This window comes from Gigantopelta aegis, chromosome 10, assembly GCF_016097555.1.
Source record: "Gigantopelta aegis isolate Gae_Host chromosome 10, Gae_host_genome, whole genome shotgun sequence".
Classification (NCBI taxonomy): domain Eukaryota; kingdom Metazoa; phylum Mollusca; class Gastropoda; order Neomphalida; family Peltospiridae; genus Gigantopelta; species Gigantopelta aegis.
In genome coordinates this window covers 14,805,711-14,827,694 of record NC_054708.1, presented here as the reverse complement: position 1 = coordinate 14,827,694, position 21,984 = coordinate 14,805,711, and the positions used below count along the sequence as shown (strand labels likewise).

At 35.4% G+C, this 21,984-nt stretch overlaps 1 protein-coding gene across 1 annotated transcript in view; it reads left to right on the top strand.

Annotated features, from left to right (window-relative positions):
- Positions 1 to 21,984, top strand: part of LOC121384491 (histone-lysine N-methyltransferase EHMT2-like) — a 96,487-nt gene that overhangs the window by 53,669 nt on the left and 20,834 nt on the right. Inside the window, exons 18-26 of the mRNA XM_041514899.1 lie at positions 150 to 188; positions 1,305 to 1,368; positions 1,761 to 1,864; positions 2,290 to 2,434; positions 3,004 to 3,081; positions 3,874 to 3,989; positions 7,517 to 7,603; positions 10,381 to 10,459; positions 14,222 to 14,397. Coding sequence (XP_041370833.1) covers positions 150 to 188; positions 1,305 to 1,368; positions 1,761 to 1,864; positions 2,290 to 2,434; positions 3,004 to 3,081; positions 3,874 to 3,989; positions 7,517 to 7,603; positions 10,381 to 10,459; positions 14,222 to 14,397 — 888 coding nt within the window. The remainder of the gene's footprint in view (positions 1 to 149; positions 189 to 1,304; positions 1,369 to 1,760; positions 1,865 to 2,289; positions 2,435 to 3,003; positions 3,082 to 3,873; positions 3,990 to 7,516; positions 7,604 to 10,380; positions 10,460 to 14,221; positions 14,398 to 21,984) is intronic.

The window sequence follows — 21,984 nt, the reverse complement described above, 5'->3', positions numbered from 1 at the left end:
ATCATTAATTGGAAATGGTTAAATACACTGATTTGAGATTGATCACTTTATTATCAATCCACAATATATACGTGTGTGTGTGTGTATGTATATATATATATATATATATATATATATATATATATAAAAATTCTTCTTGTTTCTTTTAGACATATTTCTGCAAGACAAGACCACTATGAATGTATTGTGTAAGTATCTATTTTATTGATTGTTTGGTAGAGTGAGCAGACTACGTTATGTTTCAGTCAATAAACTACTTACGATGTGCAGTATTGTTGGTATACTGATATGTTATGATTCAAAGGATAAAAAAAAAAATGTATTAATGTACACCCTACACGTACTGATGTACTTAGTAATTTGCATATTTTAAGTTTGTTTTCAGCTGCAAACTCCAAGCTCATAGATTTGACTGATTTTTTTAGCCGTTCATAGAAGCTAAAATTTACTTTCCTTGAACTAATCTCAGGGAAGTGATGGGGAGCCAGAGTGAATGGCACTGTCTATTAACCTTTAGACTACTGGATTAATTTTTAACAAAAACCACGTTGAGTTTATAATTTTTACTCACATATATTCACTTAAATGTTTCATAAATACATGAAATAAAGTTCATATATGAATCGGTAAGTATTATTTTCGTGTCTTTTTTTGTAATTTTTATTATTTTAGATCGGCTAATGGTGATTAAAATTAGGCAAAAGTTGCGTTTACTTACGGGCATTTGTGGCCAGCTGTCCAGTATTTATGTCCATTATTCCCAATAACTGGTTTTCTGACCAGAATTTTTTTTAAAACCCGAACTACGATTCATATTGCAATATTTGGTAATTTTCGTTGTTGGTAAAACGATCAAATTTATTAACAAATTAGCTGTCACAATCAGCTATCGATCCCTGAAAATTACCGCGATGTGCCGCCATTGTTGTCAAGCGAAAATACTTGCCGAAAACCACTTTTTGGAACTCAAAATTTCAAGGTATTTTCAGTTGAGTTCAGTATTTTCCGGTGAGTGTCGTGTGCAAAACGGCGGGAAATATGAATTGGGGAATGCACTGTATACAGTGTACAGTATATCGACTGACGTGACGTCGGGCGAGATATCTCGCCTGCAGTAGTCAGAAGGTTAAAGATGTCTTTTTTGCAATGTTATCCAGCCTTAAAATAAAAAAATTATGTGACTCACTTTCCATTAGACAAAACACTCTTTTGGGACAAAATTGCATTAATATAATTTAAGTTGACAACGCTCCTTCAAATGAGTTGGCTGTCTATAATGTTAGAATTTTCATCACTGGTTTCAGATTGCTGTTAGCAAGAGGTGCAGATGTTGAGTGTCGAAACAACGAAGGTGATACGGCGCTAACTGTGAGTTCTCATTTTACCTGTTTTATGGGTTACCTCCCTTTACAAATAGATGTTACATTTTCACAACCTATTAGCATAATTGCCTAACAATTTTTAGAGCTTTTGAACTGGTGGAAATTTTTATATTTTTTTTATATGAACAGAAATTCTTAAAGATTAATTGAACAAAAAACAACAACATTTGTTCTTCTTGTTCTTGTTAATATAAATTTTAAAGAAATAATTTAAAAAAAAAAATCCATTGGTCTCAAAAACTCGTAACAATGTTGAAAGTTAATGTAAAGCCCTTTGTCTGCCCCTCCCCCAGTTTTTTGGAAAATATATGAAGTGAAAAATGAGATAGGCGTCCTTAGGTTATATAATAATCCTGATTTATTTATTTCCTGTTTTAGTGTATTATTGATCAGAGCACATCCTCGTGGATGGCGTTGAAAGTCAACAAACAGTTGAGAGCCTTTGGTGCCAAACTTGGTCGAATTGAGAAATTGATTCACAGGTAAACTAAGTCTTTATTGATCTGTGATTTTCTTTTCATACATGACCTGACCATTGAATTTTAACACCTTATCCTATGTTTATGACGGATCATCTTGTGAAGTCAGAAATTATAGCTATGTGTTTTCACTGAAATGTTTGGAGAGAGCACCTGCAAAATGTAATTAATCTTTTTTTTCTTATTCTCTGAACCTCCAAATCTCCATTAGTAGATGGTATGGGGCTATACCATGAAAACGGCTTCAATATGCTTTACCCATTTCTGTAAAGTTTCAGGCATTTTCCTGAATTTTTCATTCCCGTTGTGTATTGTGGAAATCTTTCACCAAGAGTTACTTCCCATTGTATATTCCACTTTTTACAGAACAAATTGACAAGTTATATATAGTTTGTAGATTATATGACGTATTTGTTTTATTTTTCCAGAGATATAGCATATGGCCGAGAGAAGAATCCCATTGCGTGTACTAATGCTGTTGATGATGAATCATTCCCTACCGACTACCTCTATGTAAATGAGAATATAGAAACGACCCCACTGAATATTAATAGAACTTTAACTAGTTTACAGGTAATTATCAACCCATTGTGACTTTTCCATTTGTATATATTTTCGTGCTTATATCCAATTAATGTTAAGCATGTATTCTTGGGCACACACCTCAGATATCAGGGCTGTCTTTCCAGGACAGTGGGTTAATGTTTAATTTGTTAGTGATTAGTGTGAGAGAAGTCAGAGAAGTCAGTGGAGTGGCCTACACCTACCCATTGAGTCATTAAACACGATTGCATGGGAGCAGGTACTCTGATGCAAACCCAGTACCTACCAACAAAGTCCAATGGCTTTACCACTACACTACAGCGACGGGTTCATTGTTACTGTTAACATAGCTGAAAATAACCATTGCACTGTAGAAATCTAACTAATTGATGCTAGTCTATGTTCAGATTATCTTTAAAATGAGCAATCAAAACATTGCTGGTATAATCTGTCATCTACATATGGGGCCTTTTAAAAGAATTAGTTTTCTACAAAACAAATACATTTTTAAAATCATATTTTAGTATTGTGAATAGTTAATCTTCACATTGTATATATTATGCATTACTGAATTTGATTGATGTATTTTGCTGTTTCAGAGTTGCCGATGTAAAGATGACTGCTCATCTTTGTTCTGTGTCTGTGCTAGAAGCAGTGTGAAATGCTGGTATGATAAGGTACACATTTCCCCAATTTTCATTTTACTATACACCCCTCTTTGACGGGTCCTATTATGGCATGGTGTATGTCTGTCTTCCGATAAACATCATTTCCAGAGCACATCTTTCTTATCAATTCATATAGGATTATCAAACCTTGCATGCAAGTACAGCTTGGCATGGTGGTGTGTTTCATGCATTATTGCACATTATAAGAAGTTCTTGACCTGGCCATGTCTTCCTTACAAATTCATATAGGAGCATCAAATCTTGCTTACAAGTACAACTTGGGATGGTGGTGTGTCGCACAGCATAAATAGTAGTTGCATACTATAACTAAGTCCCCCGTCGATGGGCCCATTGGGCTATTTCTCGTTTCAGCCAGTGCACCATGACTGGTATATCAAAGGCAGTGGTATATGCTATCCTGTCTGGAATGGTGCATATAAAAGATCCCATGCTACTAATGGAAAAATGTAACAAGTTTTCTCTTTAAAACTATATGTAAAAATTACCAAGTGTTTGACATCCAATAGACGATCATTAATAAATCAATGTGCTCTAGTGGTATCGTTGAAAAAAAAAAAATTTCATATGCCAAAGGGAGCTAAAAATTACTCACCTTGAACTAGTCTCAGGGGTGTGATGGGGCCAGAGTGATGGCTCCCCTTAAATGGTGAGGTCTGCAACTAACAAAAATAGACTGTGACAGCAGGTTTTCTTTAACAAGATGACCCAATATCACCTGATTAAACTGCCGAGACAGCATTAAATATTGCATTGTTTTATGACTTTGACATGACTTTGCAGTTGGGCCACCTGCTCCCCGACACCAATCTCGTGGAACCTCCTCTGGTGTTTGAGTGCAACAGAGCCTGTCGGTGCTGGACCAACTGTAATAACAGAGTTGTGCAGAATGGAATCACGTACGAAATCTTTTTACTGTCAACTTATTGTGTTCTCTCCAAATACAAATCAATAACTGATGAGATTTGTTTGTGCTGACTAATGCTAATTATTGGTTTTTACAAAACATTTTCAAATTTCTCTTGTATATTTTCAACTTTACATTATTGAATGTGAACTGTTGTGTGTGTTGAATTGATTTTCATGTTTTTTCCCTTCATGTTTATGGCCACAAAAAGTAAAAAAAAACAAAGTAAAAAAAAAAAAAAAAAAAAGTCAGCCAATAAATCCCCAACTACTGAATGCTATTTCATAAGAATCCACAGTTTTGAATTAATATTATCTAATCAATATCTATTTTAGTCCAATGTTTTGCTAAATTATATCTATTTGGTCTCAGGTAGCATAATTTTTATCTCAAAATGGATTTTCTCAGAAAATATGTGATGGCAACAGATAAATCCATGACTGCGTCATTTATTAAGATAAACATTGTTATTATCGTTAGACAAAACATGACCCAGATATCTCATATTGAACTGCTAGGTCTTGTCATGGTATTTAGTTTACAAATACTGACCACAGTAAAGTACTTTTAGAACGAACGCACTTACAACAAACTACCTGTTAGAACTGATTGTAAAGTCCCATTTTTCCCCTATATACTATTAATAAATTTTAATGTATAGAACGAACTATGTATAGCAAATTAACTGTTAAAATGAACAAATTTGTTTGTCAAAATTGTGAATTTCAGTGTAAAGTAGTGTATATATATGTAACAAATAAAAATCAACCTCCACTTAGGGGATATCCGAACCACAGACTCTCAGTACGAGAGTCCAGTGCACTACCAACTGAGCTAATAGGGAAATCCTGACTAGCTACTGCCAGTAGGAGCACTTTATACCAACACTACTACATACTCCCCCCTTATGTGAAGCTACGTCCCGGAGCTGTTGGCCACGGGCAGTTGAACTGTTTCGGGTCCCGACTGGGTTATAATTGTATTCTTGTGTTAAGAACACACCCAGTCCCTACGTCGGCTGCAAATGAAACAGATAAATAGAGAATACTAAACGAGTCCCCGTGAGAGACCGTTTATATTACAACGAGTATGTTTTCGATCGTACATCACGAGCGGAAGCGAGTGATGTACGATCGACAACACACGAGTTGTAATATAAACGGTCTCTCACGAGAACGAGTATAGTATTCTATTTATTACAACGCGCTACATTATTAATTTGAGTCGCCAAATATATTTTTTGTCACTCACTAAAAGGGACACTGAACGTAAACAAAACAGTGGAGTGATTCAGAGCGCATAACCCTTCTTTGCCTATGCACTCTTTTTATACTATTAAAGTATTTATGCTTTCGCAATGTCATAGAGTCCCTCCATCCCAAAAATAAAAATAATTAAAACAAATAACACACACTAGTAGTAAACAGCTGTAAATTGTAAAGCATGTGTATAATAAAAAGCAAACAAATACAATTGAAATAATTAGTTTTGAATTTGAATGACGTCAGTATTCCAATGACGTCACTTTGCATCTCCTTACAATAACTATAAATTGGGTACATGACGTTTCCGTTTTAAGAATGCTGGAAAAATTTCAGTGCAAAATTGCTATTGATTTTTTTTTTTTTTGAACAACACACCTGAATGTGTTTGAAGAAAATCTTGTCATTAAAACATTGTACTTTTTACTAAATATGGCTTTCAAGTGACATTACGGTAAGATATGCTACATTTATTATGTACAAAGCCAAAACAAGGGTGCGAAAAGTGATCGGAGGTCATGACCTCTCAAAAAGCATATCTCACATTGTGGGATATGAAAAATCTCTCACGGGTATCTCCGTCACCGCGATGTAATAAAAATCAACCTCCACTTAGGGGATTCGAACCACAGACTCGTACGAGAGTCCAGTGCACTACCAGCTGAGCTAATAGGGAAATTCCAACTAGCTACTGCTAGTAGGAGCACTTTATACCAACACTACTACATACTGCCCCCTCAAGTGAAGCTATGTCCCGGAGCTGTGGGCCACGGGCAGTAACTGTTTCGGGTCCCGACTGGGTTATAATTGTATTCTTGTGTTAAGAACACACCCAGTCCCTACGTCGGCTGCAAATGTAACAGATAAAAATCAACCTCCACTTAGGGGATTCGATCCACAGACTCGTACGAGAGTCCAGTGCACTACCAGCTGAGCTAATAGGGAAATTCCCACTAGCTACTGCCAGTAGGAGCACTTTATACCAACACTACTACATACTGCCCCCTCAAGTGAAGCTACGTACCGGAGCTGTGGGCCATGGGCAGTTGAACTGTTTCGGGTCCCGACTGGGTTATAATTGTATTCTTGTGTTACTGCCAGTAGGTGCACTTTATACCAACACTACTACATATACAGTAAACAGATTATAATTTATCTTATTTGTATCTTATCAGTCAGTAGCATTAACGGCAATGCATCCAAAATGACTGTACTGATATTGGTGATAATAAATGAAATATTTTTTTAAAACCCCCACTAATTCTTGTGTTTAAATTTGAAAAATCCAAAATGGCCGACTCATGAACAAAAAACGGCTAACTTCCGCAAATGTGTATAACAAACTACTGCTATAACAAACCGATGTGTCTGGTCCCTTGCTGTTCATTATAAGAGTACTTTACTGTATTTGATATATATTTTGCAAGCTTACAATAAGTGTTTCATTCTAGCAGTTATTGGAATGACCCCAGTGTGTTTTCCAATTTTACACAGATAAATTTTATTGACTGAGCAAATGATTTCAGTTACTCTGCATCAGTCAAAAGAATTGACGTAAAATGTATAATTTTGTAGTAGTTTTGTGACTAGTTAGTTACAATTACTGTAAAAATAAATTGAATTTTAGAGGAAAAGATACATTTTTAGCTGGAATTACTTCATAGATAAAAATAAATCCCAAATCAGATGTATATTCAGAAACTAATAAAGGATCATCATGGAAAGCTTATATGTTCATTATTATAACTAGGTCACTGTAACCTACTTCTTAAATAACACCGACAATAAAACAAAAATATCTTCCATGTTGGTTTGTCAAAACGATTTTTGTAAAGATTTTCCGTTTATGTTTGGTATGTTAATTAGGTCACTGTGACCTATTTTATTACAAATTCACCTCATTACAGCAGTAATTTAAATTTCAGTATACGCTCTAGTTTTCATCTAGATACTGGTACTGCCACACCCAGGGCTCACTCTACCCATTGCCAAAACAGCCAATTGCTAATTTTTATGCACAATGCCTACAGAATGAAAAAAGCCCACTCTTAGATAATACCAAAAATTGGATAAAACAATAATTTCCAATGTGACCACAGCATGTCGACTACCTGTAATATAGCCACTCGACAGAACTTAAGAGAGTATCAGATGCTATGTGTCATTTTGATATGCTCTTACGAGTTTCTGCATTTTCTTTTATTGGTTTGAGGTTCAAGAATATTAATAATTTCTGACTTGTTGTCTATGTTTTCAGTGTTCGACTCCAGTTGTTCAAGACAAGTGGGCGTGGTTGGGGAGTGAAAACCTTACAAGATATACCAAAAGGAAAATTTGTTTGCGAGTAAGCATTTTAATATCAACTTCACTATTAATAATTTACTGGGAGCATTTTAATGTCACCTTACTATTAGTAATTTATTTGGAGTATCTGAACTTCACTTTACTATTATTATTTGGGAGCATTTTATCATTGCTTTACTATTAGTAATTTATTGGGAGCATTTTAATATCCTCATACTACTAGTAATGTATTGTTTCAATTATTTTTCACATCACTAAAGTATGTAAAGAAGTCGTATGTTGTAGTTTGGGAAAAACTTCAATAAATGGCCTTTATTCTTGTATCCTATTGTTATATTACACTGTGAGTGAGGTACATCAACATTTATTTTTAACATTGTAACAGTACTAAATATAATAGGTGCAATATTTCAGTAGACTTTTGTTCTTTAAAGGTAGGGTCAACTTAAACAAGAGCCTTATGTGTTGCAAAGATGCATACCCGGACCACCAACACATACTGACACTTTAACAAATGAAAAACGCGTAATTTTAGAGTTAATAAAAAAAGATGATTATTCCTGCTAACTGGGGGCAGCCATTTTGTTTCGTTTTTGTGATGACCGGCACAGTGTAAACAAACGCTCTAATTTACGACAAGGCACTTTGCTTTCATCAACCTGACTTGTAAAACAACATAAATGACTTGATAGTATAATAAACTATTTAACTAAATATATTTCAATTTGCATCAATAGAACGAAATGCAGTTACAGTATTTTTCTTTTTTAAAAAATCCAAAGAAAAAATGCATATTATTAGGCCTATTGGTAGGGTACGTTTGAGCAAAAACGATCACTCAAGGTACCCAAGTGATACTTTTCTTTTCTTTAAGACGACATAATTGGTCAGTTTTGTGATTTTAGATGGGAAAGTCTACTTAATCAAGAGTTTTACAGAATTACTTACAGTAATAAAGCAGGGCGGCTGATAATGCCCATTACGATTTGAGAATCCGTGCGGTTACCACACAATACCCTGTGATCTTAATAAAAGAGGCACGTCTCTTTAGTGTGTCTAGACACGGTGTCTAGGGACTGTCTAAATATACACCTGCCAATCAGGAACCACAGGTACAGGCCACGGAAAGAAAAGACCAATTAACCAAGAAAACACTCCAATTATTATTTCAGTACATGGATTAATTTATGTACAAAACAATACAGTTATTTCAACACTTTGACACTGGTGGTTTATTTTGTATTGTAAAATAATATCTAATTGTTGCTGGCTTACTGGGATGGCTATTATTACAGAATATTGCAATGCATTCGTAAAAATCAGGTATGGTTTGTTTCTTCAGTTTCAAGACTAATTCCTGACATGATGCGTTATGTATTACGTAACCACCAGCTCGTCAGCGGGCATATTCACTGGGATGGTACAAAATGGCTGTGCCTATTATATATAGTAGCCGTCACATTTAACCGTTTTATTAATTAACTATATGATTATACTTGTTGATATTAAGCAATAATGTGCATTATATATCGTTGAATATGCATACCAGGCCAAATGCCTTAATTGTCCCCTCCTTTAATGAGAAATGTGTTTAAAGTCACAATTCTAACCCTTTTGGCTTATATATATATATATATATATATATATATATATATATATATGTATAAAGAGAGAGAGAGAGAGAGAGAGAGAGAGAGAGAGAGAGAGAGAGAGAGAGAGAGAGAGAGAGAGACAGAGACAGACAGACAGACAGACAGACGCACAGACAGACGCACAGACAGACGCACAGACGCACAGACGCACACGCACACGCACACAAAAGTAGGGGAACCTGAAATATTAATTATTAGACCGAACATACGTTTAGACCACAGACATCCTAGTAAAGAACATTTAAGTCTTTACCAACACACCGAAACACATACCATAATTTGCACATGTATCATGCAGTTGCCCCGTAAACGTGCATGTTGTGTCATTCTTGATTTTGACAATTTCCAGGAAGGTCTATTAATCACTGTGGATCATTATTTCTGTCAATCTTTTTCATTCTGTTGATCATACAGTTGTTATTGTTTTGAGTAATTTTTATTGTTTGAATTTGCGATTTACTGATAAAAAAACATCAACTTTCAAATTTCACTTCTGACCCCAATGATCCTTCAAGATCTTTGGTGGTCATAAAAACTACTGTAATACTGAACTACCAGTTGTAATGTTTGCCCAATTAATTCACTATTATATAACCATTCCCCACAGCTAATATACCTTACAATTTTGGCAATTGTAAATTCTTGTTAAGAGTTCCCCTACTTTTTTTGAAGAATATATATATATATATATATATGTTACAGTCAATCTGTGAAATCAGTCATTACGCGTAATGCCTAAAAAAATCAGTCACTTCGCAAAGTTCCTGTGACCACCAGGCAATACGCGAAATGACTAAAAATCCCAGGCATTACACGAAATGACTGAAAATCATGACCAGACATTACACAGAATGACTAAAGTGATTCACGTCTTATTACTGACACTTGTATACAGGCGTTTGGTCTTAAAAGTTGATAAAATCACATTTTAAGAACAAACAAGGAAATGACTGAAAATAATCTATATATTGTGAACAAAATGATTTTATTGAAAAGAAATGTTCATAATAAATTTAGTATATTATGAAATCAAAGCATCACTGCCACACAATATTTGTAGCTTAATTTTTTATTGAATTATATGTATAATTAAAATATTTGAACATATTACTGACTTGCTGTGTCAGTGTATATTATTAGTGAATTATTTGTTTTTGTTATCTAGGTATATTGGTGAACTGATCTCAGATTCTGAAGCTGACAGACGAGAAGATGACTCCTATCTCTTTGATCTCGACAACCGGGTAAGAATGTCCAATATTTACTGTCCTAACCTGTACTGCCGTATATAATCCTGCTTAGTTTTAGCTCTTAATGAAGTTGTTAAAAGATTCTGACCTATGTCACTAACAGTTCTTGCCCTCGATTGACACAGATTTTCCCCATCTGAACTAGTGCGCCATCACTGTTATGTCTAGGGCCATGTTATGTGTCTTTCTGTCATTCCCAAATTGCATATATAAAAAGTCCTTTGCTAATTTTTGCTGCCACCCAGAGCACTGTTTAACATTTTAGTGGGTAGGTGCAAGGCCCCTACATCGACTTCTCTCACACTAACTACTGTCCTGGACAAACAGCCCTTATAGTTGAGGCAGCAGCAACAGCAGCAGCAGACCCTGTGATTATAAAAGTTATAAAATCTAGACGCAGGTCTTTAACCTCATGGCAGTGCCTACAGATTGCATGTTTGTGGCGTCATTAAAGGTTTGAGTCGACACTCCTACAGCATGTCCAATTAACCATATATTAGAGGCCAAGGAGCCATAATTTCCTTTGTATTGAAGTGTCAAATGTATATCCTTAAAATTCTATGTGTGATGGGTGGGTATGTTACTTCAGTGGTAAAGTGCTTGTTATGAATGGCACACACCTGCCAATTCATGCCAACTTGACAGTCATATTGGTGTTAATCGGCAGCTGTGTACAGAGTGAGTTTAACGACTCAATGTGTTAGTGTATTTAGCCACTACACTGACTTCTCTAACTACTAGCACCTAATAACTAACCCACTGTCCTGGACAGATAGCCGAGGTGTGTACCCATGACAGTGTGCTTGAACCTTATTTGGATATAAGCACGGAAATAAGAATGAATGAATGAATGAATTGAAATGACAGATCTTGTACCCATGATGACCAATCACTGCGCAAAATTTAAGATGGTCCCTAATTTAAGATCCAGTTGAAAGACTGTAGAGCTTGAATGGAGGTAGACGTCAATGTGAACTCCCAGTGTTCTGAGGTACAGATGTCTAACATAAATTAAATTTTTGGGTTTTAGTAGGTAGCACTATATGAAAGTGCTTGCAGCTGGTTCAAAGCACCTAACATTAAATAGAGCAGTTAATACTACCAGTCCAGCCATTGGTGATGAATGTATGCAGCACAACTGGGTCAATTACTCTTATGCTTGACACATTATTAGACATCTGTAAAACTAAGTAGTACATTTTTGTGCATAACTTGGGGGTTGGGGGTCACATCCTGATGTATTGAAAATTAGCTGTGAAAGGTTCCCCTTCCATCAGTTAATATTTGTGTTAAAGATGTTGTAATAATTATATTCATATTTGTGGTTTATAGTTTGGTTGGTATATTGAATAGAGTATTTTTAGCCATATACGTTAACTTTGTCACCTTTGGGATTCTTTTTGGTACAGTGCAGCCTAAAACACTATTATGCTATCACAGTACCAGAAGTATGTACCTAGACGAATGACGTTGGCTTTATATATCGTAGCATTATTTCTAGCTTACATCCATTTCTATTTTATGTATCTATGATGACCAATCACTGCGCAAAATTGAAGACATTTGCTAAATTGAGATCCAGTTAAATAACTGTTGAGCTTGAATACGTAAATGTCACTGTTAACTCAGTGTTCTGAGATACAGTATATTTGATACTCTGCTACACATGTATTTATAATTTGGCTATTATATAGAAGAATAACTGTGAAAACTGTATTTTAATACTTAGTATATAATCGCCTAAATCAACTTTGTTTAAAATTGTTTGTTATAGTGATTTCATCTTAGATACATTCAGGAATTTGCTTATTTTTCATGTCTAAAGGCGATGCCACACAATACAAGTTGAATAGCAGTTGATGAAATTGTAATATTGTCTTTCACTATTGGTTATTCTCGTGGCTGAGTAAGTTCTCTCACTCATTAACCATAAACAGGTTATCCCCCATCCTCAACAGATATTTCAGATGATGGAGATGTGTGCTCATGACAGCGTGCTTGAGCCTTAAGTCACTAATAGTAAATATAAGCATAAGAACAAATAAAAACAAATAAAGAAAGGAAACAGCCCATTTTGTGGAGATCTGCAGAGCTTGAACTTAAAAATGTTACCCACAAAATTGCCTTGGGTGAAACGACCCACCGATGGCAATTTTAAAGCCTGCCTATGCAATTGAAAAAAAGAGTGAATAAATAAGACTGAAAAGTTATTTTGGTGTATGTAGACATATATTTTAAATGTACTAATGTTATATACTGGCAGCTAATGTACACCAGATGTAAACATTTTGCCATTATTGAGGAGTGTTTACCAATGGCACTTAAAAGTGCTATCGGTGATACTCCCGACCTACGGCAATTTATATCTGAATAACAGCAATTGCCGTCTGTGCCGTTGTTAAGTTCAAGTCCTGGATCTGTTGTTAATTGAAGCTGTGCAGGATGTATACACCAAACTTTGAAAAAGAGCTGATTTATAAATGGAAATCGGAGAATTTTTTTTTTTTTAGCTCACTGTACAAATCTTGGTGGCAGAATGTCTGCTTGAGATGTGATAGATTGCTGGAGATCAATCTCCCTTAGTGATATGGGTGTGGATAATTTTTGATATACAGTGGACTCTGTGTAATCCGGATCTCTGCGTAAACCGGTCCATTGTTACAGCCCTGTTCAGCTACCGTTTATCTCTTAAGTATAAATCTCTGCCTAATCCGTATTCTGTCTACTCCGGACTCCAGATCAAAAATCAAGAACAAAAGAACCGTTCATGCATTAATTACCTCTGTCTACACCGGATTGGAATTTGACTAAACGACGAGCTGCTTAATTAGTTGAACAATGATCGTCACTTGCCGAGTAATCAGAACGCCGTCGCAAGATCAAATACAAAATGTCATCGCACCCGTGTGAAGTTTACTCTTATTGCAGTAGGCCGTTACATCAATCGGATTAATATTAGTGTTGTGTGTTGATACCTAACTGATTTCACTCTTATGAATTCGGCATGTATAAATATATTTTCTTGTTTAGAATATCAGTGTCTGTATATTCAAGGTGCTTCTGGTTGTCTTAATAATTATAAGAAGCCCAAACTCGATTTTGTATTCAAATGATTTCGTACGTACGAAAAATATAATGTTTAAGAAATAAAATGAAATTTAACCTAGTACACATATTAGAACGATCACAAACACGTTTAATATGCAGCGACTACTATTTGAGACAGAAACATATATTTGATATGTAATTACAACAGAAACATATATTTGATATGTAATTACATTCGTTACAATGGATTGTATGACTGTGTATCAATCCATGGGTTCAAATGTCATTGTTGATCTCGAGTTGTCGATCATTCAAGAACCATAACTCTGGATGAACTCTGTCTAAACCGGTCCTTTATGTAAACCAGACTATTTCGACGGTACGAAGTGAGTCCGGTTTAGACGAGTCCACTGTATTTACATGTACATCAGAAGGGTGTTCGAGCATGCCAATTTTAGATTTCTCCCAAAGAATTTGCACATAAGTATCTCCCTTAATGGTCTTCATGCATGGGTTTTTATGTGTGCTGTCCCGCTTATGGGAAAAATGTTTAATAGAAAAGTGGCAACAGGTTTTCTTCTTTCATTCTCTAGAGGTATTGTCACTGTTAATGCTGATGTGATTAAGGTATTAAAAAAGTAATTTATGAAGATGGAATTTTTTGTTTTTTGTTATGTATTCATTATACATGGGTGTTTTTTTTGTCAGGATGGTGAAACGTACTGCATTGATGCAAGAAAATACGGCAACATCAGCCGGTTTATCAACCATCTGTGTGAACCCAATCTCATTCCAGTGAAAGTGTTTATTGATCACCAGGACCTTCGCTTTCCACGAATCTGCTTCTTTTCATCTCGAGACATTAAAGCACATGAGGAGCTAGGGTTTGTATTTATTTTTTTCAGCTTTGTTTCTACATTTCTCTGCTCTCTGTTCTCTCTTTTGTGGTCCTTACTTTTCCTCTTACTCTAACATCATCTATCTTTTAGCTTTCTGTACAGTCCAACCCCACTTACTGAGATATTGTCTATCCAACTGTGATAGGTGCGTATCTGTTGTGACTGTTCATGCCACACACCTGTCATTCCCAGTGAAATGTGCTATGGTTTATTGTGGTAATTTTCTAGTGTTCTGTGGGCACTTATAGCAATGGTTAAAGGTACCTGCTACAGGCATCAAGATAATTTGAGAATGGTCATTCAAATTATCAGGAAGTAATAAATATGTCATGAATAGTACTTAATGAACCTAAATGTTGATCACTCTTTCCAGCAAGTGCACCACAACTGGTATATCAAAGGCCGTGGTATGTACTATCCTGTCTGGGATGGTGCATATAAAAGAACCCTTGCTACTAATGGAAAAATGTACATACTGGATTTCCTCTCTAAAACTACATGTCAGAATTACCAACTGTTTGACATCCAATAGCCAATGATTAATAAATCAGTGTGCTCTAGTGGTGTCATTAAACAAAACAAACTTCTTCTGAATGTTGATCAGTTGTGTGTTAAGGTGTTATTCAAGTATAAGATAACATACCAGTATCACTCGGTACAAAACTGTGATATGGATGAATAACAAAGTGTCTGAGAAGGCACTTTATAGTGACAGTAATGAGAATTGTAAACATGATAAATGTGTCGTAATCTATAGCTTACCAGACTGGATAATTTCAAAGCTGTCGTAAAACCATTGTAGGCTATGATGTCACTATGACACACATCACTACCTCCGGCAGTTTAATGATATTGTAGTGCTAACAGAGCTTCAAAAATATGGACCCAGAGGCCTAATTTACAAAGGTCTCTCTCTTTGGCTCTGTTAGACAACAAAGTATCCTCTTTGCAAGTCTTTTAGCATTGCACTGCGAGATCGCAAAGCTGCGAACGTTTAGTGAATTAGACTCCAGGTCTGTATTTTGTGGTAACCTGTAGATGAGTTCGCAGGCACTATGCTTAATTCAGTGCTTGTTGCTACCAACTGCTCTGTTGTTCTACTTCAGTCATGCATTATTATTTTATGGAAATATGTCTTGCTGGACTGTCAGAACGTTTTACAATTTATAACACTTTAAAAGGAGTATTCTGGTGTAAGTTGTTCCGACTAACAGTCTTTTTGGCATAAAATTACATATTAAAAACATTTTCTTGTGTTTGCGACCCATGTGCTAATGTTTGCAGGAGTCTTTGTGCATTTTATTTCATGCTAAAGTGAAACTCCCCAAGACCGGACCATCTCTTAAACAGGAATTCTCTCAACACCAGACATTTTCTACGGTCTCGTGATTTTCACATCTTTTAACACTAAAGTTTACCTCTCTAAACCGGAAACCTCTCTAAACTGAACATGGACAGATATTTTAATCCCAAAGTTTTCTTTTTGTGTAAATTGTACCTCTGAAAACCGGACGTTCAAACCATAATTATCAATCATTATGGTGCCACTAATTGCTCTGAATATCCCTTCGTGCATTTTATTTCATGCTAAAGTGAAACTCCCCAAGACCGGACCATCTCTTAAACAGGAATTCTCTCAACACCAGACATTTTCTACGGTCTCGTGATTTTCACATCTTTTAACACTAAAGTTTACCTCTCTAAACCGGAAACCTCTCTAAACTGAACATGGACAGATATTTTAATCCCAAAGTTTTCTTTTTGTGTAAATTGTACCTCTGAAAACCGGACGTTCAAACCATAATTATCAATCATTATGGTGCCACTAATTGCTCTGAATATCCCTTCGACCAACTTACCTGACTGCGAACTCGGCTAGTGTAAATATGCGCATGCTCGGGTCAGCCGACACTAGGTTATCGCCGTTACATGTGGCTGGCAACAGCTGGCAAATAACAATTAAGCAATTAAAGATCAGTTGACAGCTTTGATATTTAAGTATCTAGTATATACATATGACTTGTGTTTATTTGCAGCTTTGTTGTAAATTTAGTTGAGATTGGCCGAGTTAGGTTTTGGGTTGGGTGTTTTTAAATTGCAAATGTGATTGAAGGCCCTTCACAAATATGTTCCTTGACAAACGTATCTCATTATTTGCTCCAAAGATTGACAACGACAATGAATTTAATCCATTCTCTTTATATTGTTTAAATTTGTTTTCCTTTTAAAAACATTTATTTAGCAAAATAAAGTAACTGGTTTTGTGTGGTTAAATAGATTTTAGTGGCATTTTATTTCCATATCGATTTTCAAGATGTCGGAAGGTCCAGTGAAATATCGTTGTGTTGAACTCTCACTCGATGATGAAAAAAATTGAAAGTTTATCTAAGCGAACGTTAAGGTCACTAAATGAAAACTTCAGTGTAGGAAAATCAGCTGTTGGAGATATCATAAAAAAACAATGCGCACCCCCACAAACTAGACACCTCTGAAGACCGGACATTTTATTTGGTCCTGTGGGTGTTCGGTTTAGAGGGGTCTCACTATATATATTTTTAAAACTGATTATAAATAGCATGAGCATTTGCTCATCTCCAAATAACATTTGAAAATCACTGCTTGTGGAGTGCATGATGAATTTATGATTCAACGTGACCTGATATGAAAATGATATCTTTATGTTTTATACAGACTTTATGACGATAATAGTAAATTTTGACTGTAGTTAGTCTAATGCAAAATGCTCAGAGTTTGTTCAAGTCTAGAAAGTCGGAACAGGCAAGTCGTTTCTCGGCTGCTTTTTTTTTTTCTTTGAAAATGTAAGTTTTTACTAGATTACAATTGAATTAAAATGATTAAAAATGACCTTTATAGTATTGAGTTTTCAGGTGTTAAAAGATCATTTCAGCTTTTATTTTTAAGTGGGCATCGTATCCCTGCCTGAAGCATTACGATTTTCATTAGAAAGACATGGAAAATCATCTTCCCATCGGCTAAACATAAGGGTGCAATTTATGTTTTGCTAAATCATGTGAATTTTAAAATGTTCTTCAGCTAAAAAAAACTAGCAACGGACATTTGCTTTAAAGCCTCAGAGCTTTAGATTGCTCCAAAATTTAGGCAATAAAAGAGTGGGCCCAAATTAAGTCATAGACATGCTGACCTCTAAACATTTCACCTCAAAATTAATTGAATGTTAAGCTGTAATTGGATTAAAATAACGAGTGCATTTCTGAATATGTACAACTCTTTACAAACTATTATTAACATTACTGCACTGAAAAGACCTTAGTGTGCTCAGAATAGAAGAAAAAAAACAAGCTAAAAAAACCCTAGCTGTGCCTAAATTGTGTGATCTAAAGACCTGGCTTAATTCTGTTTAAAAAAAAAAAAAATTGTGGCCACCATGGATTCCTGTGTAATGTGACTAGGAAGTAATGTTGAACCTGGCATTGCAGTGAATGCTTTTAAAGGTATGAAATCTACAGAAAATATTTTGTAATGCAAAGAATACTAAATAGTTAATTTTATTTTTGATTTATAAAAATGAAAAAGGCAATGTATGCTGATTTCTGAAATGAACCTTAGTTGGTTTCTTGCATGCAGTGATCTTATTTAAGTAAAAATGGGCAAGTGGCACAAATTGGTGGTAGTTACACAAATAGTTTAAAATTGCATCATTTAAAAAATTGCTCCCCTCTGGTCCATTTCCCAAGCCCTTTCCTGCCATATAATCAGCTGTGGGGTGTAGCTGGCTTTCAGCCAGTGCTGTTTGATTAATGAATAAAAGCGCTGTGGTATGTCTTTCCTTGAACAGTGAATATAAAAGATTCCCTTGTTGTTAATTAGAAAGAGGAGCCCATGTGGTCAAATGTCACAACAGCCATAGATTTGCTGTCTTAAAAAACCACAGGTTTTAAACATTAGCAGGCCTCTGAAAATTGTGGGGGCGAGATGTAGCCCAGTGGTAAAGTGCTCGCTTGAAGCACGGTTGGTTTGGGATTAATCCCTGTCAGTGGGTCCACTGGGCTATTTCTCGCTCCAGCCAGTGCACCACGACTGGTACAACAAAGGCTGTGGTATGTGCTATCCTGTCTATGGGATGGTGCATATAAAAGATCCCTTGCTTCTAATCGAAAAGAGTAGCCCATGAAGTGGCGACAGCGGGTTTCCTCTCATGTGTGGTCCTTAACCATACATGTTTGTTCATGCGTCACTCGTGTAAGTATAGGTTTGCGTAACCCATTTTTCGTTGGCACACTAAATTTATGACATCATTTACATAGTCATGATGGGTTACATAAAAAACCGAAATGGGTCACCTGAATTTGTTTTTGAGTAACCCATAAATGGTTTACACACATTTTCAATTCTCTGAGGCCTACAATGGGCTGTTGTGTTGTTAAAACAAACATTCCCTCCCTTACTGTGATGACATCATTTTAAATACACCACCGGAGGCCTGCATTAGGCTGTTGTGTTGTTAAAACAAACATTCCCTCCCTTACTGTAATGACATCATTTTCAATTCTCTGAGGCCTGCATTGAGCTGTTGTGTTGTTAAAACAAACATTCCCTCCCTTACTGTAATGACATCATTTTAAATACACCACCAGAGGCCTGCATTGGGCTGTTGTGTTGTTAAAACAAACGAACCCTCCCTTACTGTAATGACATCATTTTCAGTTCTCAGAGGCCTGCATTGGGCTGTTGTGTTGTTAAAACAAACATTCCCTCCCTTACTGTAATGACATCATTTTCAGTTCTCAGAGGCCTGCATTGGGCTGTTGTGTTGTTAAAACAAACATTCCCTCCCTTACTGTAATGACATCATTTTCAGTTCTCAGAGGCCTGTATTGGGCTGTTGTGTTGTTGAAACAAACATTCCCTCCCTTACTGTAATGACATCATTTTCAGTTCTCAGAGGCCTGCATTGGGATGTTGTGTTGTTAAAATAAACATTCCTTCCCTTACTGTAATGACATCATTTTAAATACACCACCAGAGGCCTGCATTAGGCTGTTGTGTTGTTAAAACAAACATTCCCTCCCTTACTGTAATGACATCATTTTCAATATACCACCAGAGGCCTGCATTGGGCTGTTGTGTTCTTAAAACAAACATTCCCTCCCTTACTGTAATGACATCATTTTCAATACACCACCAGAGGCCTGCATTGGGCTGTTGTGTTGTTAAAACAAACATTCCCTCCCTTACTGTAATGATATCATTTTCAATACACCACCAGAGGCCTGCATTGGGCTGTTGTGTTGTTAAAACAAACATTCCCTCCCTTACTGTAATGACATCATTTTAAATACACCACTGGGCTTTACCAGGGTTCCACATGTCCACTATTGTCCGTTCTGACTAGTGAATATTTGGTCTGGGCGAAGGTAATGTAACTATAATACATATAGTATTTACGGTACAATGTAAAACAAAAAATGTCTGTAAAACAACTAGGGTTTTTTTTTTTTTCGAGTTATTAATGTCAAAGATCTATGGATTACAAATTACTGGTGGCTAAATATTTATTAGAGAAATGTTGTATGTAAAAGAAAATAGAAAAAGTGACTTAAATATCTATTTATTTATTTATAGATCTATTATATTCTAGAACCTCTGTCATTTGCCAAATTAACTTGATAGCATAAACCCTGTATTCACCAATGACATCAGATTTCAGTGTTTTTCTTCTTTCCAAAATGTAGAAATCCAGTCTCGGTAAAGATATTATGAAATATGATAGATATTTCATACTTCATCTGTATTTGCCTCCTGGGGGGTTTGGTTCTCTTTATCCATTAACAATCCCATAATGGTTTCCTTATTGGATTGCCTTCACTCCTTGATTTTCATTTTGACCCTTTTCAGTGCAGGGAGGGACCTAGGCTAGTAGTAAAGTGCTCACCTAGTGTACGGTCTGTCTGGGATCGATCCCTGTTGGGTCTATTTCTCGTTAAGCCAGTGCATCATGACTGGTATATCAAAGGCTGTGGTATATGCTACCCTGTCTGTGGGGTGGTGCAAATAAAAAATTCCTTGCTATTGATGGAAAAAAAATGCAGTGGGTTTTTCCTCAAAGACTGTATGTCAAAATTACCAAAATGTTTAACATCCAATAGCTGATTAATTAATCAATGTACTCTGGTGGTGTTAAACAAAACAAACGTTAACTTTTCAATGCAGAACTATTCTGACCCTTGTGAATGCAGAACTTTGAGTTCAGAATATTAACACATTGATTAGTACATGCACTTAGAAATTCATAATAGGTCATGTTTTAATACAGTCTGGTTTGCCAGTGCTTTTAACTTATAGTCTAATAAAAAAACACTAGTCTATAGGGCTGCCACACCCTTAACCTTTAGACTACTGGATTAATTTTTAACAAAAACCACGTAAACAAAAAAGTTTATAATTTTTACTGACATATATTCACTTAAATGTTATATAAATACATGAAATAAAGTTCATATATGAATCGGTAAGTATTGTTTTCATGGGGTTTTGTAATTTTTATTATTTTTAGATCAGTTAATGGTGATTAAATTTAGGCAAAAAATCGAAAAAGTTGCGTTTTCTTACGGGCATTTGTGGCCAGCTGTCCAGTATTTATGTCCATTATTCCCGATAACAGTGGTTTTCTGACCAGAATTTTTTGTAAAAACTGAACTATGATTCATATTGCAATATTTGGTGATTTTCGTTGTTGGTAAAACGATCAAATTTATTATCAAATTAGCTGTCACAATCAGCTATCGATCCCTGAAAATGACAGCGATGTGCCGCCATTGTTGTCAAGCGAAAATACTTGCCAAAAACCACTTTTTGAACTAAAAATTTCAAGGTATTTTCAATTGAAAAAATCAAAACAAAAGCCACCATTTTGAAAAAAAATCTTTTTTCTTTTATTATATTTCTGTTTCCGGTGAGTGTCGTGTGCAAAACGGCGGGAAATATGAATTGGGGAATGCACTGTATACAGTATACAGTAAGTCAACTGACGTGACGTCAGGCGAGATATCTCGCCTGCAGTACTCAGAAGGTTAAAATTAAAAAAAAGTAAGCTTGGTTACCATATATCGTTGTGTGTTGATTGGTCGACTTTGTGGAAAGACATACTCATTATTTTGCCTCTTGTTATTTTGTATAAAAAAGTTAATACAAAATACAAGCGGACTCCTGTTGTGACAGTTGTTGATGTGATATTAACGGGCAATTCCGGTTTTACTGAACCGATCAAAGTTTTAATATTATTATTTTAATAAACATTTTAAGATATATATAAAACAATACAAATATTTGTAAAGTGATCCCCTAATGTGGGATTAAAAAAATAATTCCGTTCATTTTATTTCCATCTTCATCGAATGAATCGATTGCTTTGATATCGCCAACCAATAAAAAGTAGTTTTGTTTTTGGAAAGGCGGTGTATAGATTATTTGGAACCCAGGATAAATGATCTTAATTGTAAATACTACCACTTTCGTTGTTTTTATTAGTGGTGATATCACCCCAAAAATGAAAAGTTTATAATATTTTATAAAGAATTGCTGAATAAACAG